General features: G+C 41.0%; 1 protein-coding gene across 1 annotated transcript in view; it reads right to left on the bottom strand.

The window, feature by feature from the left end:
- The window catches only part of ak9 (adenylate kinase 9), a 166,282-nt gene that overhangs the window by 108,785 nt on the left and 34,411 nt on the right, over positions 1 to 23,086 (bottom strand). The window contains exons 10-11 of the mRNA XM_048596817.1: positions 15,323 to 15,424; positions 6,967 to 7,106 (exon numbers count right to left, since the gene is read on the bottom strand). Coding sequence (XP_048452774.1) covers positions 6,967 to 7,106; positions 15,323 to 15,424 — 242 coding nt within the window. The remainder of the gene's footprint in view (positions 1 to 6,966; positions 7,107 to 15,322; positions 15,425 to 23,086) is intronic.

The following is a 23,086-nucleotide window of genomic DNA, read 5'->3' as shown; positions in this document are numbered from 1 at the left end:
ATTTAGAGAGGCAAAAATTGATTAGCGTTAGTCAGCATGGTTTTGTGCAAGGAAGATAATGTCTCACAAACTTTATTGAGTTTTTTTAATGGAAGTTACCAAAAAGATTGATGAGGGCACGGTAATAGATGTTGTTTACTTGGACTTTAGTAAAGCCTTTGACAAGGTTCCACATGGTAGACTAATTAGTAAAGTTAGGTCACATGGAATTCAGGGTGAGCTTGCCAATTGGATACGTAATTGGCTTAACGGCAGGACACAGAGAGTAATGGTGGTGGAGGGTTGCTATTCGAACTGGATGCCTGTCACCAGCGGTGTTCCACAGGGATCAGATCTGGGTCCTCTTTTGTTTCGCATTATATAAAAAATTTGGATGAAAATATAGAAGGCATGGTGAGTAAGTTTGCAGACGACACTGAAATTGGTCGCATAGTAGTAAGATTACAAAGGGATCTTAATCAAATGGGTCAATGGACTGAAAAATGGCAGCTGGAGTTCAATCTGGATGAATGCGAGGTATTGCATTTTGGTACAACAAACAAGTGTAGGGTTTATACAATAGTGGTAGGGCCTTAGTAGTGTTGTAAAACAGAGGGACCTAGGGGTGCAGGTACATAATTCTTTGAAGTTTACATCACATATAGACAGTGTGGTTAAAAACGCGTTCAGAACACTTGCCTTCATTGCTCAGACCTTTGAGTATAAGAGTTGGGGTGTCACGTAGAGGTTGTACAGGCCATTAGTGAGGCCTCTTCTGGAATAATCTGTCCAGTTCAGCTCACCCAGTTTTAGGATGGATATTGTTAAGCTGGAGACAGTTCAGAAGAGATTTACCAGGATGTTGCTGGATATGGAAGGTTTGAGTTATAAAGAAAGGCTGAATAGGCTGGGACTTTTTCCACTGAAGCGTAGGTCGTTGAGAGGTGACCTTATAGATGTTTATAAAATAATGAGGGGTATAGATAGAATTAATGGTAGTTGTTATTTTCCTAGGATGGGGGATTTCAAGACTAGGGAGTGCATTTTTAAGGAGAGCGGAGAAAGATTAAAAAAGACATGAAGGGCAAATTTTTTGTTCAGAGGGTGCTTCGTGTGTGGAATGAACTTCCTGAGGAAGTGGTGGGGATGTGGGTACAATTACAATGTTTAAAAGGTTTTTGGACAAGTACATGAATAGTAAAGGTTTGGAGGGATATGGACCAGGAGCAGGCAGGTCGGACTAGTTTAGTTTGGGATTACATCTGGCACGGACTGATTGGACTGAAGGGTCTGTTTCCATGCTGTATGACTCTAAGAGAATGATAAACATAATATATTCTGTTATCAGTAAGATATAAATATCAATAACATGAAAATCATAGTGGTTTCAATGAACTTAACATTACCTGGCGATGATTAAAATGGCAATTAAGACCGCGATACCAATCCCTCAGGATCAATGACAATTTAACAATTAAAATGTGGGAATGTGGCTTCTAAGCACCATGCAAGTGTTGAATCAATATCTTAGAACACCCTTAGTAACAGCATTGAGGTTATTCCTAAGCAGATAGACTGTAGTAGTTCAACAGCCATGCTGCCGTACAAAGAAGGCTTTAGTCCTTGCCCATGGTAATATAAACCATTGCTATGTTTGACCAGTCCGCCCAATTAACAGTTCAGATCTCTGTCTCCCTTCCACTAGTCTGTGGCTCTTTTCCTTCCACCCTGACAAGCCTACCTATTACTCCTTCCCAGACAACAAGGTGCAGGGCTGGATGAACACAGCAGGCCAAGCAGCATCACAGGAGCAGAGAGGCTGACGTTTCGGGCCTAGACCCGTCATCAGAAAAGGGGGAGGGGAAGGGGGTTCTGAAATAAATAGGGAGAGAGTGGGAGGCAGATAGAAGATGGATAGAGGAGAGGATAGGTGGAGAGGAAACAAACAGGTCGAAGAGGCGGGGATGGAGCCAGTAAAGGTGAGTGTAGGTGGGGAGTTAGGAAGGGGATAGGTCAGTCCAGGGAGGACGGACAGGTCAAGGGGGCGGGATGAGGTTGGTCGGTAGGAGATGGAGGTGCGGCTTGAGGTGGGAGGAGGGGATAGGTGGGAGGAAGAACAGGTTAGGGAGGCAAGGACGAGCTGGACTGGTTTTGGGATGCGGTAGGGGGAGGGGAGATTTTGAAGCTTGTGAAATCCATATTGATACCATTGGGCTGCAGGGTTCCCAAGCGGAATATGAGTTGCTGTTCCTGCAACCTTCGGGTGGCATCGTTGTGGCACTGCAGGAGGCCCAGGATGGACATGTCATCTGAGGAATGGGAGGGGGAGTTGAAATGGTTCGCGACTGGGAGGTGCAGTTGTTTATTGCGAACCGAGCGTAGGTGTTCTGCAAAGCGGTCCCCGAGCCTCCACTTGGTTTCCCCGATGTAGAGGAAGCCTTCCCTCCTGATTGCTAGGGAGCATCTGCAAATGACCCAAGTTGTGGTTTCCTGCTGCTCGTTCTCCAAGCAGGGCAGCCTAGTAGCCTGCAGTGACAGACACAAAAGGAAAACATTATGATGATGTCCTTCTGTTAAATTTGGAGTAACTGCCACATTATGGTCATGCCAGGTTTCTTCCACATATTCTATCTCCCCACATCCTCTCCACTGTCTCATAAATAAGCTAAACATTAGAATCAGAATGAGTACCTTTGGATAAAAAATAGATTTTTCTAATCTATTAAAGATCCAACTTGAGGGAACTAATACCTTGACTAGGATTTTTCAAGCAAACAACACAACATTCATATTTTTGAAGTTGAATAATTATTTAGGGCATTTATGATGTTAGAATTCAATTTGAAAGACTACATAAATCAGCACCAGGTGAAGACCAAAACAAAAATATACGAATCATAAATGGCAAACTATAACAGCAAGAAAAATAAGTAATTCAAGTATGTCGAAAACTAGGGTTGCAAAACATCTCAACTGAGGAAAAATGATCACTTTCAAAAACACTGTGCTGAACTTGATTTATTGATCCACGAGGTCTGAGTGTCACTGGCTCAGCCAGCATTTATTTGTTGCCCATCATGTACTGCCCTTGGAGATGTATAAACTAAGAATGAGAACATAAGAAATAAGTACAGGAGTAGGCTAGTCAGCCCTTTGTACCTGCTCCCCATTTAATGAGACCAAGGCTGATGTGCTTCAATACTCCCACGGAAAAACAAAAATTATTTTAAGAATAAGATAAATGAAGTCTCCAAAATGAAAGTCTAGGACAATTAAAATGAAAACTAGAAAAAGTATAACAGAATTAGCACAGAGATTTAAGTAGTCATTTGGTAATATAAAACCTGAGTATTGCTGAAGAAACACATTATCAAAGCTTTTTGTCTTACACAAATCAAGACAATTTGTGAGAAATGCTAAAGTAAGGAGAAAACAACATTCTATCCTGTATAAAAAGAAAATGTTGACTGTTTGGCAAGTAGAGTCTAAATGGTAGAATGCTAGATGATAATTGATAGTTAACTGTACGGTTTTAGAGTAGATTTGTAGCTTGGGTTGTGGATGTTGTGGTTGGTTGGCTCGCCGAGTTGGTTCGTTGTTCCGCAGACGTTTCGTTACCGTGCTGGGTAACATCATCAGTGCAGCCTCCGTTAACTATTATGCATGTCGGAGCTCAGATATTCTTTCAATAAAATTGTGCTAGTTTTTAAGACATCCTTCACAGATTATATGCTCCTGGATCTCACATGGAGAACACCAATGCTAGAATCTTTGTGTTGTTGAAGCACATCAAAGGCAATGTAGGAGACAGCAGTTACCACTTGGTCAGCAAACCCAGCAAGACAGATGCTGCTGTACCGCCTCCAGAGGGAAAAGTAGCAGGAGAAGACCTACCAAGGGGATTTACAAGCTTTGATTCCAGTTTCTTCAACTCAGAAAAACAGGGCATGTGGCGTTTATAGATGTCTCCCCCCATCATCCGCGCACTGTCATTGTTAGAGGACAAGGTCAAAAATCACACAACACCAGGTCATAGTCCAACAGGTTTATTTGAAAACACAAGCTTTCAGAGCCTTGCTCCTTGTTCTTTAGTGAGAAAGATAGTATCAGGCACAGAATTTACAAGTAAAAGATCAAAGGGTCACACCACTGATGAGGATGTATTAAACAAACCTGAGATGCTATTAAATGTTTAATCATTTGGAAGGTTTTAATTGATTAATATGTATATGTAAATCCCCAAATTCTTTTCAAGTCACTGTCCTGAGAGAACTAAAGGTTTTATCAGTGTAAAGAAGAGGTAACATTTTAAGTCAGACAATGCATATTAGGTGTGAAGCCTTGTTTAGAATCTTGTGTTTTGTGTTTTGGTTTGGAGTCAAACTGGTTTTATTTGTAAAGTAGGAATTTATAAAATGCCACATTGACTGACTGTCTATAATGTATGTATGTGTGAGTGAAAGAGAGTGGGGGGTGGGGGGGGAAGAGACAGAGAGTGTGTGAATGTGTGTGCTGGGAGACAGTTTGTGTATGAGAGAGGATCTGTGTGAGTGTGCGCGCACGTGTGTTTGTGAGAGTGAGTGTGTGTGCATATACGTATATGTGAGAGTGTATATTGTGGTGGGGTCACCTGTAGTGCGACATGAACCCAAGATCCCGGTTGAGGCCTTCCTCATGGGTACGGAACTTGGTTATCAGCCTCTGCTCAGCGTCTCTGCGTTGTTGTGTATCCCGAAATCCGCCTCTTGAGGACATTTACGTGAAGATCAAAGACCGAATGTCCTTGACCGCTGAAGCGTTCCCCCCTTGGGAGGTGGCACCCTGTCTGGCAATAGTTGCACGGTGTCCATTCATCCATTGTCGTACTGTCTGCATGGTTTCGCCAATGTACCATGCCTCGGGGCATCCTTGCCTGCAACGTTGGCTGAGTCACATCAGTATCTACTGTACATGTAGTGGGTGGTGTTCCCAGATGTAATGGTAGTGTCCATGTCGAAGGTACCTCCACATCTGTTGGAGGAGGACTTGCACTGATAAGGACAAGGTGGCAGTCCCATCCTGGTGGCCATCTAGATCATAGCTGTCTTGGATTTTTATACCACCTGCTCATTTAAAGGACCAGCTTGCATGTGGCACCTTCCAAGACTTGAGCCATAAAAGCAACCAAATCTTAAATCATGCATTTTCTTACAGCACAGCTCTTCAAATCATTCCATTGTGATGATGAGCGTCCACCCACTTGGGCACTGGAATTCTCTACCATTTCTGGTTTCCCACATATGTAGGGTGCTATCAACTGCACCTATATAGCCTTCAGCATGCTCTATCAACAACATGCAGAATTTATCAGCAGAAACGACTTCCACTCTAAATTAAATTCACCTATTGCTTCCAAATTATGGAGATCTGCATCAGATATCCTTGGACGTGCTAATGGCTCTTCCATGCTAGAGAATTCACAGGTTCCAGCCTTCTTCTGAAATCCATGGCCCATACAGGGAAGGCTGCTGGGAGTCAAGGTCCATCACCATCCAAAGCTGGCTCATCACACGTTTATAATAACCTCCAACTGATGAAGAATGAAGATACAATACAGGTCATGCTTTGACGGAAGTCACAGTAGAATAGACAATAGGCCTACTTGCCTCTTTAAGATGAAGTCCTGATGCCTGAAGCATGCAAGTGAGGCCTTTCAGAATAACCCAGAAAGGGTTTCCTGCATCATTGTGGCACACTGTGCTCTTCACAATTGCAGTTGACTAAGGGGGATGGCTGTGATGCAGCCAAAGTGAGGGAATGACGGATATCTTTTGAGGATGAAGATGAGGCTGAATATCAGAACACTGACCAGGAGGACAGTCCAAGAAAGAATGGCAAATCAATACTTTACAGAGCTCAACAGACCAGAAAGAGCCTAATTAAAACATGCTTGAAGGATGAATGAGCTAGTTTAGACTTTGATTAATTGCTTAAGATTCTGTTGGTAATCTTTCAGGTAACCCAAATTGAAATTAATGGAAAGGACAAATGGTTCTTGTTATTTTGGAATTCCTTGACCTTCTGTGTTGCTGAATGAATGTCTTGTTATCATGAGATTGTAAGCTATGATCCAAAAGCCTCCAGCAGTACAAGCTGACCATGGTGAGCCTTCGTCTGGGCAGGATACTCTCAGCTTTTGGGCTCTTTTGGTCGAAAGGCTTTCAAGTCAACAAGGCCAACTATGGAACAGACTGCCACATTCCATCTTCCAAAGTCAGGACTGCACTTCATTTCCCATTCCTTGCTGCCCTTGAGAAGGTAGTTGGGGGTGCATGGTAGTGGTAAGGAAGTGTTAGCAATGATGAAGGAGTGGACCAGTGTGTTATAGAGGGAACAATCCCTGTGAAATGCTGACCATGAAGAGAAAGGGAGGATGGAAATTAACTTTCTATTACCTGGACAGCTGTGCTCTAAGGTGTGTCACATTGTTCAGCTTTTCTGGAAAAAGGATTGAAAATCCTGTTTTGTTCCAAGCAGGCCTTTAGGCAAGTTCCTTCTGAAACTTAAGTGGCTGTTTATTGACAGACAGCAGATTTCTGTGCAGGCACTTTAAAAATTGCAAACTGTTCTGGAGGCATTGTGACGCAATGGTGACCTATGGGAAAACAATTTTTAAATCCTGTCCCTAACAGTACTTAACAATCCAGCCTTTCATACTAGAGAAGTAAGTTTCTTACAGTCAAAAGGTCTTGTCTTCCAATATCCTTATTTTTAAAAGTTGAAATATCTTCATCAAAATATGTAGTTGACATGCCATCAATGTTACAAAATCAGAAGTAAAGAAATCATGACATCAAACCATTTTCCGTTTGTAATACAATAGTGACACAATAGCTTTTTAAATGATTTGTGAAAGTGGTGAAAAAAACTACTGTAAAAGGCATTGAGGTATTAAAATCATGAAACATCAATGCATCACCAGAAACAGAAATTTTCCTGAAACTTTACCTAGCAACAAACTGCAATTTGCCCAAAATGTAGTTGCCTTCAAATAAAGAGACAGGACACACTCGACCCCACTTGCTCCTACGCCAGCGGTATCCAGGCGCAACACGCTTCATTGCTGCAACAGATCGGAACAGATCATCCTGTTTAGGAAAATTTAAAAAGAATATCATCAAGTCATTTTGGTGTAAAACTCTCTGACGCAGTTAAAAATAGAGTTAATTATAATTTTAACACAAAAATTGTTATTCATCAAAAAAAAAATTGGGACTGGGATCAGAATCCAAGGGAATTAGAGTTTAGGGGATTGTGGATGGTGATTGGTGAGGGTGGGTGCATTATGGTGACATATAATCTTTAAAGTTGAATTAGGAGGAAGAAAATCTTGCTCCTCCTGGATTCACAGTCACATAAGTAGATTTTAAGAGATTGAGAAAATCAAGTCCTTGACGGTGCACAGTCCTATTATGGTCAACTGAATTAAACTTTTAAGCTCAAACAAACTGTTTTACTTGTAAATGTAGAGGACCTAATGCTTCTTTGAGACGTGTTACAATGATTTTCTTTCCTTTCGCAAAACAGCAGGCAAGATACATTCTACCTGTTATAAGCTTAATAAGCTGGTTAGCATCTGGAAAATAAAGACTATGTGGATGAATTGAGAGACCATTAAGTTCAAAATAAATACAGATAATTTATACATTGGAAGTAGTTTTTTTATGGAGAGTTGCCACTTTGCAGCAACTGAATGGGAAAGAAATGTTCAAAGAATGTTGCCACAAATAATGGGTCTTGCACTCAAGTGCATATTTTTTAAGACTCAGAAAGTAGCTTAAAAGGTCCTCCAGATTTCAAAACACACAGCTGTCATAACTGAATAATTTCCAAACAAAATTAAATGCTGAATGCATTCGATTTTACCAGTAAAATATCCAAATATACCTATGAATAAATTGTCTTATTGTAAAATCACAGAAGTTATTGTTTTAAGTGGCACTCAATTAGCATGTATCAAAAGAGAGTCTTAAACCATATTTTCCACATCTCAGGAGGTAAACAGAGACAGCTCCAAGCTTGTAAATTTGGTAAAGACTATAGAAAAGAATGTAGAAAGAGGCAGTAGAATTTCTGCTTCCTCACTTAATGACAGTAATGGTAAAAAAAAATGGCAAAGTATGATGACAATAAAAATATTAGATTTCAATGTCAAGAATAAGTATTTGATATTCCCCATAAGGCTTAAATAGCAAATTTAGAATCCCACCTCTGAGTGGTGAATACTTCAATGAAAAGCTCTTCAATGAGATGCTTTTGCACGGGTGTGTAAGATTATGGAGAATCCAAGGATGTTGCATAAGTTTACCAAGGGGAACAGCCACTTGAAATGTCAAAGCAATCAAGGCCAGGGGTCAAGTGCTGGAAAGTGAGACTTGTATAGATTTAAGGTTGTTTTTTTTGGTGCAGATTTGATGGGCAAAGGGCCTCTTCTGCACTGTATAATTCTCTGATTCTATCATTTTAAATCGCTCATTTGTCCTATTTCCTTCCACTTCCAATTTTCTCCTCTCCCAGCTAAAAGCTAAACACACAAATAACCAACACGTAAATATGAGCGGCTATGTGGCAGCTACAAATCACTGACTGCTTATCCCAGGCAATATACAATGGCTTCTTTAGGCACCCTTGACTTCTTCATGACCACCATTCTCCTAGACTCTTCATTTACATAAGTTGGTGCTGGCAAATCACCAACCTCAACACATCATCATGACTGTTCTTGGATCAACTGTCACACCACCTCAACCTTTCAACACTTTGGCATTTCAGGATACCTATGACTCACATGCCTCTGACAGGTCACTGTGCTTGCAGAGACCGACATGCATCTCATGCATCTACAGAGAATGCTTCTGTGCTGACATGAACATACATCTTATGCTCTCACCTTGACTTCTTTCTGCTCACTCACTCAGCCTCTGCCCACTTTACATTGCTTTCTTACCTCACACTGACCAACTTCAATTCTGGCCTAAAGGCTGCCATAAGCTGTGTGGCTCACTTTGCTTTCTTAGTGCACAAGGTCTTTCAAGCTTAACTGTAGGCTGTCAGACTCTGTGGCTTGCTTTGCTTTTTAGCACACAGGGAGAGACGGACAGCCTGAGCCATGAGAACACTGAACAATCAGTCTACCAGACATGTCAAAGCATAGCATCAACACCTCAATGTCAGAACTCAAGGATGTGCCAGCAGCTTAGGCAGCATGTGCCTTAATAATAAAGAATTCAAAAACAGTCCTAAAGCAGCAATAAATCAGGAAATGAAAGGGAAGAAGGAACTCCAGGAGGGAAGGGAGGCAATCACCTAGTGGTATTATCGCTGGACTGTTAATCCAGAGACCCAGATAATGTTCTGGGGACCCCGGTTCAAAATCCCGCCATGGCAGATTGTGGAATTTGAATTCAGTAAAAAAAAATCTGGAATTAAGAATCTAATGATGACTATGAATCCATTGTTGATTGTCAAAAAAAGCCATCTGGTTCACTAATGTCCCTTAGGGAAGGAACCTGCCATCCTTACCTGGTCTGGCCTACATGTGACTCCAGACCCACAGCAATGTGGTTGACTCTGAACTGCTCTCTGGGCAATTAGGGATGGGCAATAAATGCTGCCTAGACAGCGACACCCTCATCCCATTAATGAACAAAAAAAAAACTCAGGGAAATCACAATCATTAGAGAAGTGGTACTGAGTAAATTGTTGGAGCAGTGGACTAATAAATTCTCAGGTCCTTATGAACTTTATCCAAGGTTCTGAAAAGGAGTGTCTAGTAAGCTAGTTGGTGTAAACTCCTCTTGATTCAGGGACAATCTCATTAGATTGGAAGATACCAAATCTAACTCCTCTTTTCAAAAAGGGAGACAGAAAGCAAGAAACCACAAGCCTGTTAGCTTAACAGCTGTCATAGGCAAAATGTTAGCTGTTATTAAAGTAGTTACAGCAGGTCACTTGAGTAAATTCAGGCAATCAGGCAGAGTCAACAAGGTTTTGTGAAAGGGAAATTGTGTTTGATTAATTTATTGGAGGTGTTTGAAGAGGTTTCTTATCATGCTGTGGATAAAGGGGAACTGGTGGATGAACTGTACTTAGATTTCCAGAAGAAATTTTATGAGATGCTACATTTCAGGTTATTTTGGAAAATAAAAGCTCATTTTGTACAGGTAACATATTGGCATGAATACAAGATTGGTTGGCTAATAGGAAGCAGAGAGTAAGTATAAATAGATCTTTTTCAGGTTGGAAAGATGTTACCAGTGATGTGACAACAGGAATCAGTGCTGGGAACAGAGAGATTTGGGAGTACTTGTTTATGAATCACAAAAAGCTAGCATCCAAGTTCAGCCGGTAATAGGAAGGGCAAATGGAATGTTGGCCTTTATCTCAAAGGGAACAAGAGAAGTAGGGAGGTTTTGCTAAAACTGTATAAGGCACTAGTCAGACTACAGCTGGAATACTGTGAACAATTTTAGGCCTCTTATCTACGGAAAAATATACTGGCTTTGGAGGCAGTCCAAAGAAGGTTCACTAGGCTGATACTAGATATGGAGGGACTGTCTTATGAGGACAGGTTGAGTAGATTAGACCTATGCTCATTGAAATATAATAGAATCAGAGGTGACCTTATTGAAACACACAAGATTCTTAAGGGGCTTGACACGGTATATGCGGAAAGCTTGTTTCCCATTTGTGGGAAAGTCTAGGACCAGAGTGCATAATCTCAGTGGAAGAGGTCACACATTTAAGACAGAGACGAGGAGAAATTTCTTCCCTCAGAGGGTTTTTAATCTGTGGGATTCTTTACTGCAGAGCGTTATTGAGGCAGGGTCAATAAATATCTCAATTTATCTCAAGGCTGAGTTAAATTATTAATATAAGTAAGGGAACCAAGAGTCATGGGAAAAGGCAGGAAAGTGAAATTGAGGAATATTAGATCAGCCATGATCTCATTGAATAATGGAGCAGACTTGATGGATTGAATGGCCTACTTCTGCTCCTATGTCTAATGGACTTCATTGCCTTTATAATTTATATAATTGACTTAGACAAAGTGATGCAAGATGTGATGGGAAAATTTGCTAAAAACAAAATGATAAGTAGTGAAGTAAACTGTGAAGAAAGCATCAGGAAATTACAAAAAATATACTGGTAGGTTAAGTAAGTTGAAAAAGATCTAACAAATGGAGTATAGTGTGCAAAAATGTGAACTTACATCATTTGACAGGAAGAATTTTAAAAAATCTGAATGATGAGAGATTGCAAGGGTCTAAGATGGAGAGGGTTCTGGTTGTGAATCACAGAAGGTTATTTTGAAGCTAAAGCAAATAATTAGGAAAGCTAACAGAATGTTATCAGTAAACACGACGGGAACTGAATACAAAAGCTGGAAGAATATGCTTCAATTATATCGGGTATTGGTGAGACCGCATTTGGAATACGTGTAAAGTATGGTGACATTATTTACTAAAGGATGTAAATGCACTGAAGGAGTTTGAGAAGGTTTAATAGACTAATACTTGAAATACTCAGGGTGTCTTATGATGCAAGATTGAGCAGATGAGGCTTGATCTGCTGGAATCAGGAGTAAGATGCGACCTATAGAAACGATGACGTAATGTGGAGGATTTACATATATTTTATTATCATTTATTTTTGGGTTTAGATTTTTGAATTTTGAACTTGTGGGAAACGGGTTTTCTGTATGTCTCAAGGGATTTCATGATTAACTTAACCAATTTCTGTAGCCATGGTGATTTCTTTTAAAACACAGTGAGAGAGAAAGACTTCCTGGACAATAATGGGTTTTTGTTTACATTGGGAGAAACAAAGTAAACAGTTCAGTGCATTAAGCTTTCAGTAGAAGATTCAGGAATTTATTTTTCAGCTTAGTGGAAACATCCATAGCTTGGAAAACTGCTTTTTAGCTTCAGGTTAGGGAAGATCTGCAGGGTTCTTTGCTGAAGGTAGATGTGTAAAACAGTTATTCCTGAGAAAGGGTGAAAATAATTTAGAATTGTTAAAAATAGGTAGAAGAGAATAGGTGTTTGGTTAAAAACCTGAAGGAGTTATTTGAAGCTACAATAGTTCATGCTCAGTTGTATGGAGGCTCAGCAAAAGGCTATCAGATTCCAATGATCAGAATTGAAGCCATAGCTAAGTGAAAAAGTGGGATAGGAAAGGACATTCTCTCTTGTTTTACCACTGCAATAGAATACTGTCAGGATTAATGAGATTGTACTTCTACTGTGTATTTCAAAATCTTTAAATGTGTGATATGTAAATAGTTTGGTTCATTCCATTATGTTTTCATTTCTTTTGCATAAGAAGCTTCTGTTTTATTGCTAAATCGAAATCTACAATAACGTATGATTGTGCCTCACTGAAAAACCATCTTATTGAAACTAAAAAAAAAATATCATCGATCAAGCCAGATTTCAATCTGGGATCTGACTTGTCCAGTAATAACATTAGTTGAGATCATTATGAAACATAGAACATAGTAGACCATTTGGTCCATCAAACCCACTCCACCATTCAACATAACCATGGCTGGTCCTCTACCTCAACACTGTACTCTTGCTCTTTCTCTCTCCATATCCCTAGACACCTTTAGAAATCTAGTTATTTGTTTCTTAATAAATTCAGCCTCCAAAGCCTTCTGTATGAAGAAATTTCCTCTCATCTCAATACGAAATATCTGTGTGTCCTGAAACTTGCCTGTCATTCTGGACTCCACAGACCCCACATCACTCCCTCCCCAAAATCCCCAGCCAGGAAAAACCTAATCCCTGTATCCAGGCTGTCTAGCCCTGTTGGAATTTTATATATTTCTCCCCTCACGCTTCTAAACTCCAGTGAATACAGGCTCAGTCAACCCAATCTCTCCTCAAGCAAACCTGCCATCGCAGGAATCAACTGATTAACATTTGCTGCACTCCCTTTATGTTGTGTATATTTTTCTGAGGTAAAGAGTCCAAAGCTGCACACAATATTACAGGTGAGGTCTCACCAAGGCCGGTATAGCTGTAATAAGACTTACTTATTTACTTCTGTATTCAAACCCTTATGCAATGAAGGCAACATAACATTTGCCTAACTGCTGCTGCACTTGCATGCTTGCTTTCAATGACCAGTCTATAAGGACACACAAGTTTCCCTTTCAAAATCCATTACCATTTAATAATAATAATCTTTTCATTCTACTTTTCCTACCAAACTCAACAACTTCATATTTATCCACATTATCTTGTATCTGCCATGTATTTGCCAACTCACTCAACTTCTCTTAGTCACTTTGAAGCCTCTTTACATCCTCCTCATCACTCACACTCCCACCTAGTGTCATGTCATCAGCAAACTTGGAAATATTACACTCGATTCCCTCATCGAAATCATTGATATATATTGTGAATAGCGAATAGCTGAGGCCCGTGGTACCATACTTGTCACTGCCTTCCACTCTAAAAATGACAAATTTCCTCATCTAGAGATAGTAGGAACTGCCGATACTGGAGAATCTGAGATAACAAAGTGTAGAGCTGGATGAACACAGCAGGCCAGGCAGCATCATAGGAGCAGGAAAGCTGATGTTTCGGGTCTAGACCCTACTTCAGGGTCCAGATCCAAAACATCAGCTTTCCTGCTCCTCTGATGCTGCCTGGCCTGCTGTGTTCATCCAGCTCTACACCATGTTATCTCAATTTTACTCATCTTCTCCTTTGCCTGTCTGAGAATCAATTCTCAATTCATGCCATTATATTAGTATAAACTTTGCACAAGAACCTCTTAAACTGAGACTAAAAGGGGAAATGCTGAGAGAACATTTCCCTTCATGGGAGATTATCGAAGGTCCAAAGGGCAGAGTCTAAGAATAAAGCGTGCTAATTTAAGACTGAGAAGAAGAGAAATGTCTTTTCTCAGAGGGTTTTGAGTCATTGGAACTCCTCGCCATGGAGAGTTGTGGGGCAGAGTGCTTGTGTTGTATTGAGGACTGATACAGATAGATTTCTGATTCCCAATGCAATAAAACAAAACAGAAAGAAACAAAAAAACGAGGAAAGCTTCTGTTACTTTTAAAAGCATTAAATGTAGATTAAAAGCAATATATGGCAAAGAACTGACCAACTGGTGTGCCAGCTGATCACAGATTTATGAAGAAATTGTATGTGACTAATTTGCCACACTTTGGGAAGGATGTAAAGGCTTTAGTGACGATGCAGAAAAGATTTACAAGAATGGTTCCAGGAAGACTGAACCTCAGTGATTTTAACAGATTGCAGGTTGATCTTCTCAGAAAAGAGAAGGCTGGGTTAAGATTTGATCAAGCATTTAAAGCCAGGAGGGATCTAGATGGTAAAAATAGAGAGAAACTGTTTCTATTGGCAGAAAGGCTGAGAACCAGGGCACACAGATTTAAAGTGATTGATAAAAGAACCAGTGGTAACACGTAGAAAGACCTTTATATGTAGTCAGTCATTAGGATCCAGAATGTACCAAATGAGAGTGAAATAGTAGGAGATACAATAAGGTTTCTAAAAGGGAAATGAATAAGCATCTAAAAGGAATATATTTACAGGGTGAATGAGAAAGGGCTAACTGAGTTGCTCTTGCTGAAAACCAGCACGGTCATTATAGGCCAAATGATCCTTTTCTACTTTGTAACCATTCTTCCAACATATTGGAAAAACACTCATTCATTGGGTTAGGTAAAATATAAATATTTCAAATCATGAGAATAAAGTTCAAAGAAATAATTTACCATATTGTACCAAACTGTGACTCCACAATGACTGTTATAATTTAATCATGGATGATGCCTTCAATTAAATCAGAATAAACAGAATCAGAGAGGAGCACTATCTGCTACATATATTTAGGTGGAATTATGTCTGAATGCAAGTTAGCTCAATAATGAAATTATTCAAGAATGGACAGAACATGTTTGAGTAAGGGATCATCTGAAGAAGAAAACTGAAAACAACATTTATGCATATTTAACCCAAGATGCTTTTCTGTGCAACAAAGTATCAAGCAGAAGACCGTGGATTTTTTCAGTAATCCAAATTTTGCTGACAAGAGATTAAAATACAAAATAAATTGATCAACAAATGTTTGTGGATGAACCATTTGCAGTGCTTTCTCCCATGCCAAGCATACCTTATATTAGTCTATGGTAGCGATGCCTAGTGATAGCAATGCTTGATGTCAAGGTGAATGGAGAATTCAAAATAAATTGAAAAATAAATTAAGACATTAGTTCAATGCTTAAATAGAACACGGCTGTTCTTCCTGAACAATTACTCACATCTTCAATTTCTTCTGGTGTTTCTTCTTCATCTTCTTCATTTAGGGATTGTACTAGAGCTGCAGGTTGTAAACCCAGGAATTCCAATTTGTACATCACTGACTAAAAAGCAAAGAAAAAGAAAACTCCTCAAAAAGTACACTTAAGAAAGAAATATTGTTTGAACACATTCAAATTTAAATTACAAACAACTACAGGCTCATTAATAATCTGCATATAAAACAGTATTTTGTAGCTTGTATTTGCAATAAATAAAGATGAATTAAACAAAATAGAAATTATTACAAAATAAACACTTAAACTTTTCATTACGACTTTTTGAAATCCTCAAAATTATTCCTAATGTTATATTCTAGTACACTGAAAACAGGACTGTTCAAAAATCTGCTCCAAAAATGGAATGTAGAAGATAGTAAAATTATGGGAAAAACAGATTAATGCGTAATAAGACATTAGTCATAAGTAATTTTAACAAGGTGGAAAAATATATTTGTAGTGAGAATAAGAAAATGAGGTAACAGGACCAAAGGATTTTTTGGCCTTTATTTCTAGATGAAATTGTACATTTCTTCAACTCAAGGTTAATTGAAGTAAACTATTCTGCATGCTTTGGATAATTTAGTCCATGTAATATTGTATTGCGCTTTTCAATTTGAACTGAGATGAAACTTTCAAAAGCATTTTGTCTGGGAGTAGGGGTTTCTCTGAACTAAGTAACAATCAAAGGATAATAAGGTGTAGAGCTGGATGAACACAGCAGGCCAAGCAGCATCAGAGGAGCAGGAAGGCTGACGTTTCGGGCCTAGACCTTTCTTCAGAAAATTAACAATCAAAGGAGTAAACTGTGGCTAGGTTGATTGTACACTCGCTTCTGAATTGTGTCATGAATTCAAGTATGAGCAAAACTATCTAGACCAACATGTCAATTAGTACTGAAGATATGCTGTACTGTCTGAGATGTTGTTTTTCAAATGAAAGTTGAACTGAAGCATCACTTGCCCTTCAGGACTTAAAAAAAAAATTGCCCTTCAAGCAGTGTCACTAAAGAACAAATCATCAGGTTGTTAATCTCAATGCTGTCTGTGGGACCTCATTGTGTGCAATTGGCTGCCATGTTTCCCTACTTTACAATAGTGCCTACATTTCAGAAGTACTTCATTTCCTGTGATGCACTTTGTGACATCAGAAAATCATGAGCGGCAAGTCCTTCTTATTTCATTCTCAGTTTTCAGTTTCAAACTCTACCAGACATCCCTTACTTGTTTCCTTGAAATTACTGTTCTAAAATGGGGTACAATATATTTGCTATAAAAAGCAATATCGATCACATCTGATACAAATGACAATTAACTTTACTCATTGCTCTTTTGAATGATAAGAAGTAGAATGTCAAGTGGGAGTTCTGATCAGGTGGCGAACAGCAGAAATGGCTGCTAGACTGGTTAAGAGCCACAATCACAGAAACATAGAAACACAGAAGATAGGAGCAGGAGGAGGCCATTTGACCCTTCGAGCCTGCTCCGCCATTCTTCATGATCATGCTGATCATACATCTCAATAGCCTAATCCTGCTTTCTCCTGATTACCATTGATCCCACTCACCCCAAGTGCTATATCTAGTCACCTCTCGAATACATCCAATGTTTTGGCATCAACTACTTCCTGTGGGAATGAATTCCACAGGCTCACCACTCTTTTCACGAAGAACTGACTCCTCATCTCCATCCTAAATCTTCTACCCTGAATCCTCAGACTGTAACCCCTGGTTCTGGACACACCCACCACTGGGAACATCCTCCCTACATCTACCCTGTCCAGTCCTGTTAGAATTTTTTAAGTCTCTATGAGATTCCCTCTCATTTGTCTGAACTCCAGCAAAAACAATCCCAACCTAGTCAATCTCTCCTCATACGTCAGACCCGCCATCCCTGGAATCAGCCCGGTAAACTTTCACTGCACTCCCTCGAGAGCAAGAGCATCCTTCCTCAGAAAAGGAGACCAAAACTGCACAGAATCTACCAGGTGTGGTCTCACCAAGGCCCTGCACAACTGCAACAACACATCCCTGTTCCTGTACTCGAAACCTCTCGCAATGAAGGCCAACATACCATTTGCCTTCTTTACCGCCTACTATACCTGCATGCTTACCTTCAGTAAGGACGCCCAGGTCCCACTGCACGCTTCCCTCTCCCAGTCTACAACCATTCAGGTAGTAATCTGCCTTCTTGTTTTTACTTCTGAAGTGAATAACCTCATATTTATCCAAATTATATTGCATTGGCCATTGATTTGCCCACTCACCCAACCAGTCGAGATCATGCTGAAGAATCTCTGCATCCTCGTCACAGTTCACCCTCCCACCCAACTTGGTATCATCTGTAAACTTGGGGATGTTACTTTTTGTTCCCTCATCCAAATCATTAACATATCTTAGAATAGTTGGGGTTCCAGCACCGATCCCTGTGGCATCCCACTAGTTACTGCCTGCCAATTTGAAAAGGACCCATTAATTCCTACTCTCTGTTTCCTCTCTGCTAACCAGTTTCCTATCCATTTCAATACACTTCCCCCAGTCCAATCCTCTTTAATCTTGCACATTAATCTCTTATGTGGGACATTGTCAAATGCTTTCTGAAAGTCCAAATATATTACATTGACTGGCTCCCCCTGGTCAACTTTATTAGTTACATCTTCATAGAATTCCAACAGATTTGTCAAGCGTGATTTCCCCTTCATAAATCCATGCTGACTCTGTTTGATCCTGCCACTGCTTCCTAAATGATCTGTTATAAAATCCTGGACAATGGATTCGAGAATTTTCCCCACTTCTAATGTTAGGCTCACCAGTCTATAATTCCCTGTTTTCTCTCTACCACTCTTTTTGAATATTGGAGTGACATCAGCCACTCTCCAATCTGCAGGGACTGTTCCAGAGTCTATAGAATCCTGGAAGATGACCACCAATGCATCCACTATTTCTACAGCTACTTCCTTAAGTACTCTTGGATGTAGATTATCAGGCCCTGGGAATTTATTGGCCTTCGATCCCAACAATTTTCCCAGCACCATTTCTCTACTAATATTGATCTCCCTCAGTTCTTCCCTCTCACTAAATCTTGCATCCTCCAACAATTCTGGAATCTGATTTGTGTCCTCTTTTGTGAAGACAGCACCCAAGTATGTATTCAGTTCCTCAGCCATTTCTTTGTCTCCTCACATACATTGCCCCGGTTCTGTCCGTAGGGGACCTACATTTGTATTTACCAATCTCTTTCTCTTCATGTACCAATAGAAACTCTTGGCATCGGTCTTTATGTTCCCTGCAAGCTTACTTTCATACTCTATTTTCCCCTTCTGAACCAATCCCTTTGTCCTTCTTTGCTGAATTCTAAACTGCTCCCAAACAGCTCTGCACCTTGTTACTTCAGATTTATTGTTTTTCTTGGCCAATCTATATACCTCTTCCTTGGATCAGATACTATCTCTTATTTCCTTTGTAAGGCATGGATTGGCCTCTTACCCATCTTGCTTTTGGGACAGACAGGACTAAACAGTTGTTGCAGTTCCCCTATGCATTCCTTGAATCTTTACCATTGCCTATCCACTGTCATCCCTCTAAGTATCTCTCCCCAGTCTATCAAGGCCAACTCATGCCTCATATCCTCGTAGTTTCATTTATTCAGGTTCAGCACCCTAGTCTCCGAATCAACAAACTTCACTCTCCATCTTGATGCAAAAATTCTATCATGTTATGGTCGCTCTTCCCCAAGAGGTCTCGCACGGCTAGATTGGCAATGATTCCCTTCTCATTGCTCAGTACCCAATCTAAGCTGGCCTGCTCTCGAGTTGGTTCCTCCACATATTGGTCAAGAAAACCATCCCGTATACACTCCAGGAATTCCTCCTCTATGGCACTGTGGCTAATTTGATTTGCCCAATCTATGTGCAGATTAAAATCACCCATGATCAACCATGCTGGGAATTTTGGTCAAGCTAGTTAAACTCTCACTTAAACTCTCAGTTGAAACTGCAGCCAGGATATGTTGTGACCGGCAGTTTCCTGTGTAAACCAAATAAGGCAGGTTTTATGGTTGTCTTTAGACATACAGGCACCAAACTACCTTATATGGAGCATGGAATGTTGCTGTTTACCACTCAGTGTAAACATTGTGAGTGTTTTTTAACCCAGTAAACACCATTCTCTGAGATCGAACAATCTGATCAGCCTTTGATCAATTCATTTGCTGAGTGACAAAAAACTTGCTGGAAACAGAGCACATTTTCAGATAAGTTAGTAGAGCAAAGGAATTTTCTCAGGAGAAGCATTCCAGAACATATTTGAGAAGCGTGTGCCCTGACGTCACCTTCAGAGAAGACAAAGAACCATGAGGCAAGACATACTTAGAGAACAAAAGTTGGCTTCTTCACTCAAATCAGGATAGTATTTGATTTAAGCCAAAGTTAGAGAGTTAATAAGAGTTTGGGTTAAATGTGGATTAAGTAAAGTAAGATTGAGTGAAACTGAATAAAGTGAGTTAAAGTTGAAATTGTTAGATGAAATAAGATGCAAATGTTGCAATGAATGTTTTGTATTGAGTATTATACTTAAAGAGTTAAATAAAGAAAGGTTTATTTAATTAAGTTCTGAGCCAGTTCCCTGCCTTTTACCTGTCGCACAAGGGAACAATACCTGGGTAAAGGTTTGAATCCTACTTTTCAGGCAACAGGGTCTCTGCATGAATTTTGATGATGGCAAGTGTAATGGAGAGATCTCACCCAGGGAAGGGAGTGCTGCAGGAGTAGGATTCGTTTGGAAGGGAAGAAGGCTCCCTAATGTGGAAAGGAAGCCACTGATGGAGATACAACCCCATTCCCCTACTTTCCTGCTGAGAAAGGGCAGTGGAAGGGTTACCTGGGGAATTTTACATGCTCTCTACTCAGTTGGGGCATGTGAAATTCAGCCATGGTTTGAAGGTGTATATAACAGGAAGAAATGCATAGCCAAGAGGTTCTCGAATTGTACAATTTTTGCCTGACATTCAAATAAAATTGGAATGATTTAAAGTGGGAATTTTTAAACATTCATTGACAGGATGTGAGTGTGTCTGTCATACCAGCATTTCGTACCCATCTCAAATTGCCTTTGAGAAGATGGTGACAAGCTGCCTTTTTGAATAGCTATAGGCCATTTCCTGTAGGTAGACCTAGAATGCTGTTAGGGAAGGAGCTGCAGGATTTTGACCCAGTGACATTGATAGAACAGTGATATGCTTCTAAGTCAGAGATAGTAGGAACTGCAGATGCTGGAGAATTTGAGATAACAAGGTGTAGAGCTGGATGAACACAGCAGGCCAAGCAGCATCAGAGGAGCAGGAAAGCTGACGTTTCGGGCCTAAACCCTTCTTCAGAAATGGGGGAGGGGAAGGGGGTTCTGAAATAAATAGGGAGAGAGGAGGAGGCGAAAAGAAGATGAATAAAGGAGAAGATAGGTGGAGAGGTGACAGACAGGTCAAAGAGGCGGGGATGGAGCCAGTAAAGGTAAGTGTAGGTGGGGAGTTAGGGAGGTGATAGGTCAGTCCAGGGAGGACGGACAGGTCAAGGGGGTGGGATGAGGCTAGTAGGTAGGGGAAGGGGGTGGGGCTTGAGGTGGGAGGAGCGGATAGGTGGGAGGAAGGACAGGTTTAGGGAGGCGGGGACAAGCTGGGCTGGTTTTGGGATGCGGTTGGGGGAGGGGAGATTTTGAAGCTTGTGAAGTCCATATTGATACCATTGGGCTGCAGGGTTCCCAAGCGAAATAGGAGGTGCTGTTCCTGCAACCTTCGGGTGGCATCACAGGAAGTGCTTCACCTGCCCCTACACCTCCCCCCTCACCCCCATCCCAGGCCCCAAGAAGACTTTCCACATCAAGCAGATGTTCACCTGCACATCTGCCAATGTGGTATACTGTATCCGCTGTGCCCGTTGTGGCCTCCTCTACATCGGGGAAACCAAGCCGAGGCTTGGGAACCGCTTTGCAGAACACCTATGCTCGGTTCGCACTAAACAACTGCACCTCCCAGTCGCAAACCATTTCAACTCCCCCTCCCATTCCTCAGACGACATGTCCATCCTGGGCCTCCTGAAGTGCCACAACGATGCCACCCGAAGGTTGCAGGAACAGCACCTTATATTTCGCTTGGGAACCCTGCAGCCCAATGGTATCAATGTGGACTTCACAAGCTTCAAAATCTCCCCTCCCTTGACCTATTCCCTCCCGAACTCCCCATCTACACACACCTTTACTGGCTCCACTCCCACCTCTTTGACCTGTCTGTCTCCTCTCCACCTATCTTCTCCTTTATCCATCTTCTATCCACCTCCCGCTCTCTCCCTATTTATTTCAGAATCCCCTTCCCCTCCCCCATTTCTGAAGAAAGGTCTAGGCCCGAAACGTCAGCTTTCCTGTTCCTCTGATGCTGCTTGGCCTGCTGTATTCATCCAGCTCTACACCTTGTTACTTCTAAGTCAGGATGGTAAGTGACATAGAGGGCTTGATGTTCCAAGTACCTGCTGCCCTTGTCCTTCTAGATAGTAGTAGGGATTCGGTAATGATGATGCCGTTATCACCAAAGGCTGAAACTTAGATTGACTCTTAGTGGTGGTCATTGTCTGGCAAATGTAATGGAGAGATCTTACCCAGGGGAAGGGAGTGCTGCAGCAGTAGAATTCATTTGGGAGGGAAGGAGGCTCCCTAATGTGGAAAGGAAGCCACTGTTGCTTAACACTTTCCAACCCAACTCTGGATGCTGTCCAGGTCTTGTTGCATTTGGACATGCAAATGTTTCATTATCCGAGGAGTTGTGAATAGCGCTGAACATTGTTTAATCATCAGCAAACATTCCCACTTCTGCACTTATGGTGGAGGGAAGGTCATTGATGAAGTAGCTGAAGATGATTGGGTCTAGGACACTATCCTAAGCAATTCCTGCAGAGATGTCCTGGAGCTGGAAATGTGAAATCAAAATTTTAAACATAGAACATAGAACGGTACAGCACAGTACAGGCTCTTCGGCCCACGATGTTGTGCTGACCTCTTCTCCTACTCTAAGATCAAACCTTAAAATTATGCCCCCTTGTAACAGTCATTTCTGCCCTGGGAAAAAGTCTCTGGCTATCAGCTCTATCAATGCCTCTCATCATCTTGTACACCTGCATCAAGTCACTTCTCATCCTTCTTCGCTCCAATGAGAAAAGCCCTAGCTCCTCAACGTTTCTTCATAAGACCTGCCCTCCAGTCCAGGCAGCCTCCTGGTAAATCTCCTCTGCACCCTCCCTGAAGCTTCCACATCCTTCCTATAAATGAGGCGACCAGAACTGAACACAATATTCCAAGTCTGGTCTAGCCAGGGTTTCATAGAGCTGCAGCATAACCTCATGGCTCTTAAACTCAATTCCCCTGCCAATGAAAGCCAACACACCATATGCCTTCTTTACAACCGTATCAATTTGCATAGCAACTTTGAGGGATCTATGGATGTGGACCCCAAGATCCCTCTGTTCCTCCATACTGCCAAGAATCCTGCCATTAACCCTGTATTCTGCATTCAAATTCGACCTTCCAAAATAAATCGCTTCACACTTTTCTGAGTTGAATTCCTTTGTCACTTCTTTGCCTAGATCTGATTCCTATCAATGTCCCGTTGCAACCTACAACAGCCCTCTACACTATCCACAACTCCATCGACCTTCGTGTCACTGGCAAACTTACTAACCCACCCTTCCACT

This window comes from Rhincodon typus, chromosome 5, assembly GCF_021869965.1.
Source record: "Rhincodon typus isolate 14 chromosome 5, sRhiTyp1.1, whole genome shotgun sequence".
Taxonomy (NCBI): domain Eukaryota; kingdom Metazoa; phylum Chordata; class Chondrichthyes; order Orectolobiformes; family Rhincodontidae; genus Rhincodon; species Rhincodon typus.
Note: the sequence above shows the minus strand (reverse complement) of the source record. Positions and strands in the feature narration are given on the sequence as shown.